Source organism: Trachemys scripta, chromosome 1 (assembly GCF_013100865.1).
Source record: "Trachemys scripta elegans isolate TJP31775 chromosome 1, CAS_Tse_1.0, whole genome shotgun sequence".
Taxonomy (NCBI): Eukaryota; Metazoa; Chordata; order Testudines; family Emydidae; genus Trachemys; species Trachemys scripta.
Genome location: NC_048298.1, coordinates 70,707,735 through 70,720,781, shown reverse-complemented (window position 1 = coordinate 70,720,781; position 13,047 = coordinate 70,707,735). Strand labels below are relative to the sequence as shown.

The window sequence follows — 13,047 nt, the reverse complement described above, 5'->3', positions numbered from 1 at the left end:
AGAAATTAAGTTGAATTGGAGGAATTACATTCAGACGATTAAATGAATTTGCCTGCATAAGGGAATAAGTAGAAGCCCCATTACTTGGGACCTTTGAAAAATCAAGGGGGAAAAAAAAAAAAAAGCCCAAAGCCCACGAGAACACATATGTTAGGTAACCATCCTGCATTTTGGCAGGGAGACAAATTGAACGAATTAATAGGTGTTCTCTATCTAGACTTTCTACTATTAGAAATGACGTTAATTTAAGATATAAATTCTGTATTTAAGTTTGTTGGCTGACTTCAACTATACAAAATTAACAGCCTCATTTAATAACAAATTTTTATAACCATTTATAATCTATGTGGGTATTACAGTCAAGCACAATTTATCTCAATGACTCCAAAACCATAGCAGCAAGGAGGGTCTTCAGCTTCTATAAGGACTGTGCAGCATAAAAGGGCAATCTGGTCAGTGAGGATACACCAGGCCAGAGCCACACTGGTACAGCTACTCCCAATTTTGGCTCTCCCTACGTTGTTGATGCCAGTGGCACATGGAACTTTTCAGAGCTTGCACCACACCCACAGTTGGTAAGTCCCAATGTCAGGTGGACAGACTAAGCAGGATCCACATTTGCACAGCAGCTTCCAGTCCCTACCCTGCCTCCCAAGCTTAATGCTCCTGCAGCTAGTGAGTCCTGGGGTGGGGTTTGGGCCAAGCTGGAACCAGACCATCTCCAATTTCCAGTTCAGCACCTCTGCTGCTGGGGGACCCCTTTCTGGTCTTACACATCTTGTTGCTGATAAGGGCTAGTTGAGGAGGGGCAGGCTATGCAAGAGCTGAGTTGGTAAAGTTGCTCCTATCACTAATGATGGTAGAAGAATCCTTTTCACCACTCATCCCCCTACTGAAGGTAATTGGCAGGAGAGAGAATAAATAGGAAAAACAGAGTTCTCACTACTACATCCTATTTCCACTGTGCTCTCATGCACTTAGCTCACACCAATTTACTTGTAGTATTTCAGAAAATAAAACCACCCTCCCCCCATCAAGTAACATTTACATTTTACATCTTATTAACAAAAATCAAACAGTGATGTGACATCATTGCAGAGATTAACAGGACATTTTCATGAGATCAAAATCCACTTTAGAAAACATTTTGATTCACTTTTGTTGTGGTCAAGGGCTTCTCTGTTTGAAGAAATGCCATGGAGGCAGTATGCTCTGCACTGCCATATAATATATCCAGGTTTCATTCCCCATCTCTGCGTTCAAAAACTCAGGCCTAGAAAGGGGAAGGCAGAGTTTTTATGGCCCAGGAGCTAGAATAGCTCATCATTCATCATCAACCTGATCACAAGAAGAAACCTGGATGAGCTCCAGTGTTCTAACCAGCCAATACTGCATCCCTAGATGGGGTGATGAGAAGTTTCACAGGTCAAAGGAGACTGGGAGGAAAGAGAAGCCAGAGAACATCCCACAAGAGAGATCAGTCAGAACAATAATAAACCATAATAAAACTTCTAAAGTGAAATTAGGCATATTGTTCATTTGCTGCAGGACAAAACAAACAAAAAAAACAAAAACAAAAAAGTCTGGCAAACAAGTTGCCAGTGGGTCACAGTAGATCTGCAAAAAGGAAACAAAAATGGGCTTGTTGCTTTCCTGCATTCCTCCTCCTTTCTTTCTGATGTATGAGGAAAGAATAACAGTTTGATTTTTCAGTTGCATTGAATTTGAAATTCAGGTCTTATCCACTCTGGAACACAAAACTGTGACTGAAAAATTAGTTATCAACAGAGACTGAAAGCTGAGCAAATGAGAGCAGGACTTATCATTCCTGTTTAGAAGTTTTGTTCAATTTATGCTAATACTATAATATTAATGACATTTATGAAAAAGGAAATCTTAATTAACAAGATCACTCCCTTACACTAAAATATTTTAAGCTCATTCTCAGACATCCATGAGCTCCCCAAGCAGCAACAAGGAAGACCAGACTGCAGATATTTTTAAGGTTTAAAAAAAAAAAAACGCTGCAAGCACTCTTCAATACAAGAAGAGCAAAAGTCCAATGTTTTTAAAAAATCCTTTACAGATCATCTCCAACACCCCAATTAGCAAAGGAAGTGGGTTTAGCTGTTGGTGGGAAGGAATCACTACAATGCAGGACCATGGAGGCTACAGTACAAAGAATTTTGGAAGATACCCCTCAAAAAGCCCCCGAAGTACCACAGTTGTCTAATGGGGGAGAAAATAGTATCTTGCTTAAACTGTGATATGGTCAAGAATCGAGTCTCTCTATTGGTCAGCCTATGGTGTTTTCCATTCCTGTCCAAAATGGTTTCCTGCTGCGTATACAAAGCAGTTATTCTCATCATGACCCAGAGCTGCTCCCATGCATCAGGCCTCTACTCAGTATTTGAGCACCCGTTTGTCACGTGATTTTTGCTGGTCACTTGTGACTGATGTCCCAGCTCTTTTGTTGGCAGCAGCTAGTTCTTTTTCATTTAAGGCTTCCTCATCATTCACCCGCTCTCTTTATCTTTTTCCTCTCAATATCTACGTAAATAGATGCAACTTCTCTCCCTAGCATCTCCACGATTTTCTCCTCTCATACACTGCACACACCTCCACCATCTAGAAGAGTGGCCCTCAACCTTTTCAGACTACTGTACCCCTTTCAGGAGTATGATTTGTCTTGCGTAACCTCACGTTTCACCTCATTTAAAAGCTACATGCTTACAAAATAAGACATAAAAATACAAGTGTCACAGCCTGCTATTACTGAAAAATTGCTTACTTTCTCATGTTTACCATGTAATTATAAAATAAATTAATGGGAATATAAATATTGTACTTCATTTCAGGGTATAGTATATAGAGCAGTATAAACAAATCATTTTATGAAATTATAGTTTGTACAGACTTGGCTAGGGCCTTTTATGTTGCTTGTTGTAAAACTAGGCAAATATCTAGACGAGTTGCTGTACCCCCGGAAGACATCTTGAGTACCCAAAGGGGTACGCGTACCCCTGGTTGAGAATCGCTAATCTAGATCTCCCTCCAAATTACTCCCCATGTGTCTGCTTTTAGTCAATCTCAGATCTTACACATGTACTTCCAAGGCTTGGAATTGCCTCCCCAATCTTGAGATACAGGAAACATGTCTGTCCTTCAAACTGATAACTCAGGGGGCTTTGTAAATTACATATCATTCTTACCTGCACCCCTTTGTGTCTGATCCCTTATGGGTGTATTACATGTGCCCAAATTAGTATCAAAGCACCTCAGAGTAAGGACCTTTTTCTCATTGTCAGAGCATTGTGCAACCCTTTCAATGTTCAGTATTTCTGAAGCATTGTAAGTAATTATATTTAAGCATTTTTTAGCTTGAATGATGGACATATGAAAGCTTTCGTGATTTTTGGAAAAAATCAAGTTTTCTAGTCTTGAATATAAATGTAAAAATTCACATAGCACAAGGGTATTTTAAGAAGTCTGCTACTGCACTTCAACATGCATACTGTAGAATTTTCAACAGAGAAGGAAACCTACTTCTCTTGCTCCAAAACAGCAATACAGCTTTGTAGCATTTGGTCAGGGTTTGGGGGAGGGCTGAGATAAGATCTTTTAATTTCCCAGGGTCAACAATTTTAGAAGCTATGCTGCTAGATTTGTTAGTGGTTTGTCAAGGGTGCATGGAGCACAGTATGGGGAGTTCATTGTTTGAAACAAAGAAAAAAAATGTGTATCTAACAGCAGCAAAGTGCTTTTCTTTATTTCTAGATACCAGCGCTTCCCCTGTGTTTTTTTTAAGGTCAGCTCTCTTATATTAATAAAATATTTAACTACCGAAGGACTCCCAACCCTAAAAAAAACCAGTTATCCAATATAAACCAAATACTAGATTTAGAAACTTGAAATATTTATTAACTTTTCCCCATATTTATTGCAAGATACAAGGGTAAAGAACAATTTTAACGGTAAGACTTCTGGTAGCGTGCACGGGCACCAGGTCCACCAAACTTCTTGGACTCGCAACGACGAGGATCCGCAACCAGTAAGGTCCTATCATACTGGATTAAGATGTCCTTGATTTCCTTCTTGGAAGCTTCATCAACATCTGAAAAAAGATCACATTTGTGACTAACATTCTATACCGCCATCTATTACTGTTCTACGTATAGCACTTAATGTCTGAAGCTAAACACTTCAAAAAGGCTAGTAAAACAAAATCAAAACAATCAACTTACACTTCTGATAATAAGCCACCAATGCTTTGGAAATAGACTGACGAATTGCTGTTGAGGAAAGAGACAAATTAACAATAATATCCAATAAATTCAGGTTTACATAGAAAACATGGCAAAGGTTTGGGGAGTGGTTGGCAGAAATGAATTTGACAAATGAAAAATAGTTATAAGTGTAATGATAAAACCACATCAAACCATTTTGTGTCATACACCTTCCACCTCAAGCCACACCCTTTAATCAAAAACTGACTTTAAAATAATGTCTGGATGGTTAACTAAAACAGATGAAGATTTGGGTTAATACATCAACTTGCTTCCTGTGCCTCCTCTGAGCCATATCATTTTAATGAATTTTCAGGCCTTAACTACCAGCAGCACGTTAAAACTTCTGAAAAGCAATTTATGTTCTATTTTGCCCAATGTGTATAAGTTACAAGTTAAATTCTGATTCTAGGATTTTTATTTGAGCAATTTTCTCTGAGAAAAATAACTGCTTGACTTTGCAGTGCAGTTAGAAAATGCTGTTTAACCTCATTCCAAAATCCAATTTATGACCAATCACACATAATCATTTATATAGCCCTGGAAGAGGGAAATGCTAATGCCAGTTTCAGTCAGATCATTTCCATAAAGATCATTCATGTGTATAAATGAGAGCAGGTGATACAAATATAGTTCAAGATACACCCATTAAACTGGTATTTGTAATAGCCAAAGCTTTAAACTGTAGATGGTGTTTATTCCCTAAGATAAAAAATAATTTATTAATATGTAGTTTAATCTATTCCAGCCCATGCTAAAGATCTTGTACAAGAGTCGTACCGTAGATTTGTGCTACATGGCCGCCACCCTTAACACGGACTCTGATGTCAACACCAGCAAAGCGTTCCTTGCCCAGGAGAAGAACAGGTTCAAGCAACTAAGAAATAAACATAAAAATTGTATTAAATTATGAGAACATATTTATAATCAAGAGGCAGCAATCAGTGTTTTGAGCAAGGTTTCTAAGCATGGATTTATAAAATGTTTGGTGCTATGAGCCTTGAATTTACAATGCACACACTAAGGTAATTAAATAAAAAACAGTGAGGCAATGTGGCCTAGTCACTAGTGGATAAGAGCAGAAACCTGGGTTCTTGCCTAACGTCACCCAGCAGCAGAATTGTGACAAGTCACTTTGCCTTCCCGTGCCTCAGTTTCCCCATTTGTAAATGGGAGCAATGATACTTTGTAAAGTGCTTTGAGGTTAACTGATGAGTCAAACTAGGTAATATTAAACTTGATGAAGTTAGAGCTAAGGAAGATTAACACCTATCAACATGTATGCTTTGCTCCCATCAACACTAATAAGAATAAATGAATTGAGAAAATACATCAGAGCAAAATTGAGAAACACACCTAAATGATACAGAAGCTCAAATCCCATTTTGCAAAGTGACTTGAGTGAGGATACACTTCTAAGCTTTTATTATTTAACCTGAGTACTCAACTCCAAAAATCTAAAATTGTATACAAAACTTACAAATAGTCAAGCTACAGCTAACAGCCTACATGGCCACTAAAAAAAAAAGAGATGGCTAGTGTAGGGGTTGGCAAACTACTGCCCGGGGGCCGCATCCAGCCCTTCAGACATTTTAATCGGGTCCTCAAGCTCCCGCCTGGGCTCCATATGTGCCGGGCTCCCAGAAGCAGTGGTATGTCTCCCCTCTGACTCCTATGTGTAGGGGAAGCCAGGGGTCTCCGCACGCTGCCCCCGCCCAAGCATCACCTCTGCAGCTCCCATTGGCTGGGAACCACAACCCCCTGCCCCAGCCCAGAACCTCCTCCCCAACCCTGAACTCATTTCTGGCCCCACCCCAGAGCCCGCACTCCAACCCCCAATTTCATGAGCATTCATGGCCCGCCATACAATTTCCATACCCAGATGTGGCCCTCAGGCCAAAGAGTTTGCCCGCCCCGATCTACTGTATGTCATCATGGCAACAAGAAACTCTTCTGCTCTTCCATATATATAGTACATAAACATAAAATAATGTCCAAAGAAAACCAATAAAGTGCTTACTTTGTACTGCAGGGTTCTAGGCTCAATCATTTCCAGGGGTCTTCCATTCACTTTAATGAGACCATTTCCTCTCTTGCAGTGAGCAACAGCGGTAGCTGTTTTCTAAAAAAGCAAGCATATATGAGTAAAGCATTTGTATACTATTAACTGTGCACCAACTCCTTTACAGACTAGCATACAGTGCTATCAGTCTAGATTATGACACTCAAGATTTCAAAAAGTATGTTTCATTTAAAGCAAAGCCACTGCCGCAAGCCACTGAAACATACTAGGTCAGATGAGGACTTAAAATAAAAAAAATATATAGGCGAGTCAGCTTTGCTGAAAACACAAAATTTGCTCTACACGTGGGAAGTGTGATGACTACCAGCAACCAGGCCTCCTAGATCATGGAGGGAGCAGGAGAGGCCCAGAGACCGAGCCATTACCTTCACCGTCTGCCATCCCTGCAAGTCATGCCGTGGAGAAGCTTTTTACAGTGTTACCTGTGTGTGATGGGGGGCGGGGAGAGCAGGGGCACTGGAACAATTTGTGTAGTGGGGGCGCTGAGAGCCATTGACCCACATTGTAAACCCTGTACATGATGGAAACTACTTCAAGTCGGGGGCGCTGCCGTACCCCCACTTCCAACACCTATGGGGGGCTGTGGGTGGGTGTAGCAGGGAGGCTGTTGTACACACTACGCGGTGCTGCAGCTCACGCCTATCGCCGCGGCCTGGCTCCCAGCGCGATGACGGGCTCGGCCGATGGCGCGGTGCCCCCACGGCTACATCCCGGGCAGCTCCGCGGCGGGAGCCCCGGGCCGGGGTTACCGGCCACCCCCCCTGGCTGGGCCCGGGCGAGACACGTGGAGGCCCCTGCGGCTCCCGGGCCGCCGCGGAGCGCACAGGCCGCAGCTGCCGGGCCGGGGTGCGCGGCCTGGTCCCGGGGGCGCTGCCGCCCGCTCGCTCACCTTCCGCCCGAAGACCTGGACGCTCTGCAGGGGCCCCTTGGCCGGCATGGCTCCTCCTGCAACAGACAGACACGGCGGTGAGCGGCGCGCGGCCCAGCGGGAGGGGGGGAGGGGCGCGGAGCTGCCGAGAACTCACCTTCCGCCAGCGACAGCAGCAGCAAAAGAGAGAGCGGGGCCTCCGGAGCCGCTTCTCAGGGGCAGCCCAGCCGCAAAGCGCAGCCTGACTTCCGGCCGCGCGAGACGGCTCCCTCCCGCCGCGCTTTACGGCTGCCCGAAGGAAGGGGGACAGGAGTCTCGGGAGCGGCGGGGCGGGGCTGAGAGAGCTGCCGGGAAGAGGCTGGTGCAGGGCGCGATCGTCACCTCTAGCGCGTCCCCCAGTGTCCCTCTTCGCCGCGCCCCCCCCCGCCCCAGCTGCTCCCCCAGTCCCAGCACCAGCTCCCCAGTGGCCCCCGCACCAGCACCTCACAATCCCAGCTCCAGTCCCCAGCTGCTCCCCCAGTCCCAGCACCAGCTCCCCAGTGGCCCCAGCATCTCACAATCCCAGCTGCGCCCCCAGCCCAGTGGCCCCACTCCCAGCATTTCTCCATGTCCCCCAGTTAGGGATGTAAATACCGTTTTAAAAGTTAATCGTTTAAACTGTTAAAAGATTTGGTTTAAACGGTTAACCGATTTAGCAGCTGGGGCCAATCCCGCCAGCGCAGCTGGGGCTGGGGTTGCTCTGGCCAATGTGGCTGCTGGGGCCGGACGGTCCAAGGGTTAATGGTTAAGCGTTAAGACTAATGGTTAACATTTTACATCCCTACCTCTAATCCCAGCATCAGCCCCCCCCCCCCCCAGCATCCTCCAATCCCACCATTTTCCCCAGTGTCAGTGTCTTCCATTCCCAGCACCAGCCTCGCAGTGTCCCCCAATCCTAGGGTTCCAGACCTTCTCCCTTCTCTCCAGCACCAGCTCTCTCATGTCCTACAGTCCCCTGACTCACCAAACATCTCAGTCAATCCCCGTTGTCCAATGCTCAGAGCCATAATAAAGATAAAGGCTATAAGGTAAATCTATGTAATAACTGGGTATTGCTGTACAATAAGGTTCTAGGATTGTCACTGCGTGTCACTCTGACGCCTCGGATGACTGTTGAGTCACTGTGAAATGATGGAAACCGCTACAAGCATGGATGGGTGAGATCTTTCTGTTGAGTATCACCAGGTTCAGTCTTCACTGGGATTCGTGGTCTGTTACCATCCAATTTTTAAGTTCTCCGTGCTCTTTTATTTTTTTTACACTTTATGAATTACTGCTGTACAACAGCATAGGCTTTCACCTATGTTATCATTAAACTAACCCAAATAATCCACTAAACAGTACTGACTAGTGTTACACAGCGACAGCAGCTCCTCAGACCCATCCAAGGTTTTCTCTGCCTGGGCCCTTTCACGCAATGGGTCCTTTTCTAAATACGTTTTTTTTTTTAAAAAAAAGCTTTTGGTTAGAAGGAGGCTTTCACTTCCAGCATGGTTTCCCCATTACAAAGAGGGAATTTTACTGGAATCAGTGGGATCTCTCCCATCTGGATACATTTTTTCATGTGCCTCAGTCTATTTGTAGGTGCTGTTTTCTAGGTATCTATACCATAGTATCTGAGCATGATAAGGAGTAACCACTACCAAGGTGGTGAGTAAAATATAAAACCGTCCCAAGACCTCTAGTCTCTGAGTAAAAATGGCCTATCTAAATGGAACAGCTTTCAAGATTGTGTCCTATATCAACACAAAAACTTGGTGCAAAGTAGAATTAAATGCTTAATCTAAAACAAATGGCACTATCACCCAAAGTATTTCACTTAATACTTAACCTAAGCCAATGTGAGTTGAAAAGCATCCCAGACACTTAGAACCACTCCTTCTGAGCTTGGCTCTTGGTGCAGTGGCATATGGTCCTTTTAAGTTTAAATTTTTCCACTGATTTTGTAGTGTAATGTTTTGTAATTATTTCTGTTCATTTATTTTGTTTACTACTTTAACTTTGTGGCTAAGGATCAGACAGGCCTGTTTCAAAGGAAATAACGTTTCTGTAAATATAAGCTTGACAGACATTGAAAATAGAGGAAGTTCCAAGTTCTTTAAAGTTTGTGCACAGTGTGAGAGATTTTCTCCTAACTTTGAAACTCTCCTCTTGTATGAGTTCATTTTGCTAAATGGAACAAAAAGACATTTGACAAACAAAAGAATCCAGGTGCCACCTAGAGGCTATTTAGTGCACTTCTTATAAAGGAATGCTGCTAAGATGGGCATGGTGAATATTAAAAGAGCACTGCATTAGTTAACCTGTGATGACCTGTGTTCAAATGCTTCAGACCAAATCATGGAAAAAACCCACAGATGTCTGAATTTTATCATATTTGGTATCAGCTCAAAAGTGGTGTTCTGAGGAGTTGTTGGGAAATGATAATGCTTCCTTGGGTAAGTTCTGAGATATCCAAATTATTATTTATATTGTAGTATCACCTAGAAGCCCCAGCACAATGGAGCCCTGATCCATGTTTAAGTGCTGCACAAACATAACAAAAAGATGGTCCCTGCCCCAAAGAACCTAGCATGGTGGGGTCCTGGTCCATGAGTAGGGCTCCTAGGTGCTGTGGTAACACAGATAATAAATAAGAGTGAAAAACCCTCATGCCAATAATAATGAGTATGAAGACATTTCTTCTATATGGAATCCATGTGTATGCAGATTGAATGAATACGTATTTCTGAAACAGATTTTTGTTGACAGTCGATACTTTTATTTATACATTTAATTTGTCATTAAACAACCAAACCTTCTGCCTGTAAATAAATATATTGAATAGTCCTAAACCAGTACAATTGAATAGTCCTAATCCCTTTTAGCCCCCAAACATTTGAGGGTTTCCACATGTGCCTAATTTTATGCACATTACATTGTTCCATTCAAGTAAAACGCACTACTCACAGTGCATAGAGTTAAGCACATTTAAGTCTTTGCGTAGCTGGGGTCTTAAATGTGACCTGCAAAAGGATTTCCTTTAGATGCCCAGCAACTTTATAAATACATTCCCAACCTGTATTGGGTAGATCCCTCTCTATGCCAACGCAATTCTCAATGCAGATCAGGGCTTAAGTATTAAATAATCAATTAAATAGGGGCATTCAAGTGCATTATTAGCATAAGACTTCCTTTATTTTGCTTTTGCAGATCCTGTGACATTCATTCCCACTCACATAGTCATCTCCTGCTGCAAGTCTCTGCCAACAGTCTAGAAATGCCACTAAAATTCATGCTACAGATATGGTTTATAAAGTTGACTATCTGCCTTTCCATATTCTGTTAGAAAAGTAAAGCGGTAATTAGCACACAGTTGGACATTTAATAGTGATTCTAGAAAGAACTGGGTTTGGGGTTTTCTTTTGTTTGTTTCTTTTTTTCTCCATTTCTGGCCCATACAGATCTTGGAATAGAAGCTAGAAGCTATTTAATTTAGAAGCTCATGCTTCAGGGAGTAGAGTATGTAACATCAGAGAGAGAAAATTATGTCACAAATAACCATGTTCACAGAGATCATGGGGGGAAAAGTTCCCAGTGAGAAGCAGAGGAGAAAATAGAGATGAATGGCAAGATAGAGAAAAAGGTTCCAGACTAGGGAAGGTGTTGCAGTTCAGAAAATCAATGCATACAAAATCTCTTCTGATAACCCACTTAGAAAACCACACACCCTAAAGCTGCAATAAAACTAATATTAGGAAAGAAAAGACAACGAGAATCTCCAGAAAAACTCACAGTACCATATTCTCCACTTCCTTGTGCTTTGTATACTCATTTGCACCTGTGCAATATAACATACTGACCAGGTAACATTTTCTATCTGCTTTGCACAGGTGTAAATGACAAAACAAACTACTAATTCCTACTAAATGTAAGATTTATGTGTTGTTCATCTGTCCTTACTAGAAACATCACTCCTGGAACAGGTAGGATTTTTCTGACCCAACTGGGAAAGGCATTTTGTAGGACATTTGTTATATAGCTAACAACCACCATTTAAATTCTTGGATTCGAAAGAGATTTTCCATTCAGAATTATGAGGAATTGTTTTATAAGTCTGGAGAAAAAAACAACATTTTATCTTAACTGCAAGGTCCTGATTCCATAGAAAACTCTGTGAGGGTGCAGGAGTCCACCTGCATGGAATGTCTTGCAGGATTAGAGCCTAACAGCAAAAGGTATTTAGAGAGAACTTTGTGCCTACAGTGTCCGTAGATGTGTATGTTTGTATATGTTGTGAATTCTCATGAATTAACATTGCATTGGGTTATTGTAAATATGAGTTTAGTGGGAGAAGAGTTTTAACGAGTTCTGAAAAATCTAGGATCTGAAGCCAAATTTTCAAAAGGGATTAGTGATTTTGGGTGCCCAACTTGGGACATCCTACGTGAGCCTGATTTTCAAAGAGTGGGTACTCAATACTTCCTAATAATATGTTTCAAATTGAGCATCCAAAATCACTAGTCATTTTTGAAATTTTTGGCTTGAATCTTTACAGTTAAGAGTTAATAGCAATAGGCACTTGAATGATGTCTTTCCTATGTCTCTCTTTCTTCATATTAGTACAAATTTCTATGACAGCACTGAATTCTGGGAGTAATTACATAAAATTAAGTTAATGCAATATTATCTCCCTCTGAATCTTCTCCATGGCTACTACTAACCAGCCACAGAGGGATACAATCTGTTGCAACACAGCTTTTACTGGAGCCTATCCATGCAAACAGCTTTTGCCTCCGTTGATGTGTGGCTTCTGTCCCTAGGATGCATAGCACTGAGAATCTTTACTCAGTGCAAATTCTACATTACCTAAACTGTGTCACCTTGAAGGGAAAACTTGCAGGATTGCTGTGAGGGAAAGCTCATGGAGATTTATTTCTATCAGGCCTTTTACTTATATTCAGGTTAAACATTTGGAAGTTAAACATAGTGGAACCAAACGTGAAACAAAAGACCTGATTCTTCACTTGCAGCAAGTACAAAATGAGTGTAAAACATACGCAGGTCAGAATGATAGTATTTTATACGGACTGTACATAGGAATAAATAACTACACAAGGTACAAGGCAGTGAAGTATCAAGGCAAAGGTATGTCAATAAGGCCAGCTTTCAGTATGAATCTTTATGAAAGGAGAGAGGAAACACACACTATAGTAAGGGGAACTCCACATACCTTTAGCACAGGTGCTGGAAGAGAGAAAAGAGGATGGGGACCTGATTGAAATATTTAAAGTTGAGAGATGTAGCAAAAATTGATCAATCACTCCTTTTGTGCTGTCTCATAATGTGAAAACAAAGAGTCATTCTAAAATTAAAGGTCAATTTAAAATAAATAAAAGGAAAGACTTTTCTTATACACTGTGTATTCAGCATGTGGAATTTGCTGCCACATACCAGTAGGTCATAATCTACTATGGTGCATAGCTGTATTTTTTTTTTTTTTAAAGGGGTGGATAATTTTGACCAGTAAAAAGACTTAATGCTCCTTCACACATGCTAAGATACAGATGGGTGAAAAAAACCTTATTCTTTATTTAGGACAAAAAATGATCACTGCAGGGCTCAGGAAGTGTCCCCTCTCAGACTTGCCAGGAGGAAGATATTTAACTTGAAAAAAGAAGAACAGGAGTACTTGTGGCACTTTAGAGACTAACAAATTTATTAGAGCATAAGCTTTCGTGGACTACAGCCCACTTCTTCGGATGCATATAGAATGGAACATATATTGAGGA

The 13,047-nt window shown here is 41.8% G+C and overlaps 1 protein-coding gene and 1 long non-coding RNA gene across 2 annotated transcripts in view; one reads left to right on the top strand and one right to left on the bottom strand.

The window, feature by feature from the left end:
- Positions 1–3,903: 3,903 nt before the first annotated feature.
- RPS16 (ribosomal protein S16) lies at positions 3,904–7,497 on the bottom strand. Its single transcript, XM_034772137.1, has 6 exons — positions 7,395–7,497; positions 7,259–7,314; positions 6,307–6,408; positions 5,067–5,163; positions 4,245–4,292; positions 3,904–4,114 (listed from the first exon to the last, which is right to left on the bottom strand). Exons 2-6 carry the CDS (start codon positions 7,304–7,306, stop codon positions 3,969–3,971), a joined length of 441 nt encoding a protein of 146 aa, XP_034628028.1. The 5' UTR covers positions 7,307–7,314; positions 7,395–7,497; the 3' UTR covers positions 3,904–3,968.
- A 293-nt stretch (positions 7,498–7,790) lies between these two features.
- The window catches only part of LOC117868900, a 6,484-nt gene continuing 1,227 nt past the window's right edge, over positions 7,791–13,047 (top strand). The window contains exons 1-2 of the long non-coding RNA XR_004643736.1: positions 7,791–8,304; positions 11,409–11,493. This is a non-coding gene — a long non-coding RNA (uncharacterized LOC117868900). The remainder of the gene's footprint in view (positions 8,305–11,408; positions 11,494–13,047) is intronic.

What these genes read in the sequence shown, in the direction of transcription:
- RPS16 (XM_034772137.1), bottom strand. Translation starts at nt 7,306, where the DNA reads ATGCCGGCCAAGGGGCCCCTGCAGAGCGTCCAGGTCTTCGGGCGGAAG. An exon ending in CCATGTAGCACAAATCTACG is followed by an intron (nt 4,293 to 5,066) that starts GTACGACTCTTG and finishes TTTCCTCAACAG; the next exon opens with CAATTCGTCAGTCTATTTCC. An exon ending in GGTGGCTTATTATCAGAAGT is followed by an intron (nt 4,115 to 4,244) that starts GTAAGTTGATTG and finishes ATCTTTTTTCAG; the next exon opens with ATGTTGATGAAGCTTCCAAG.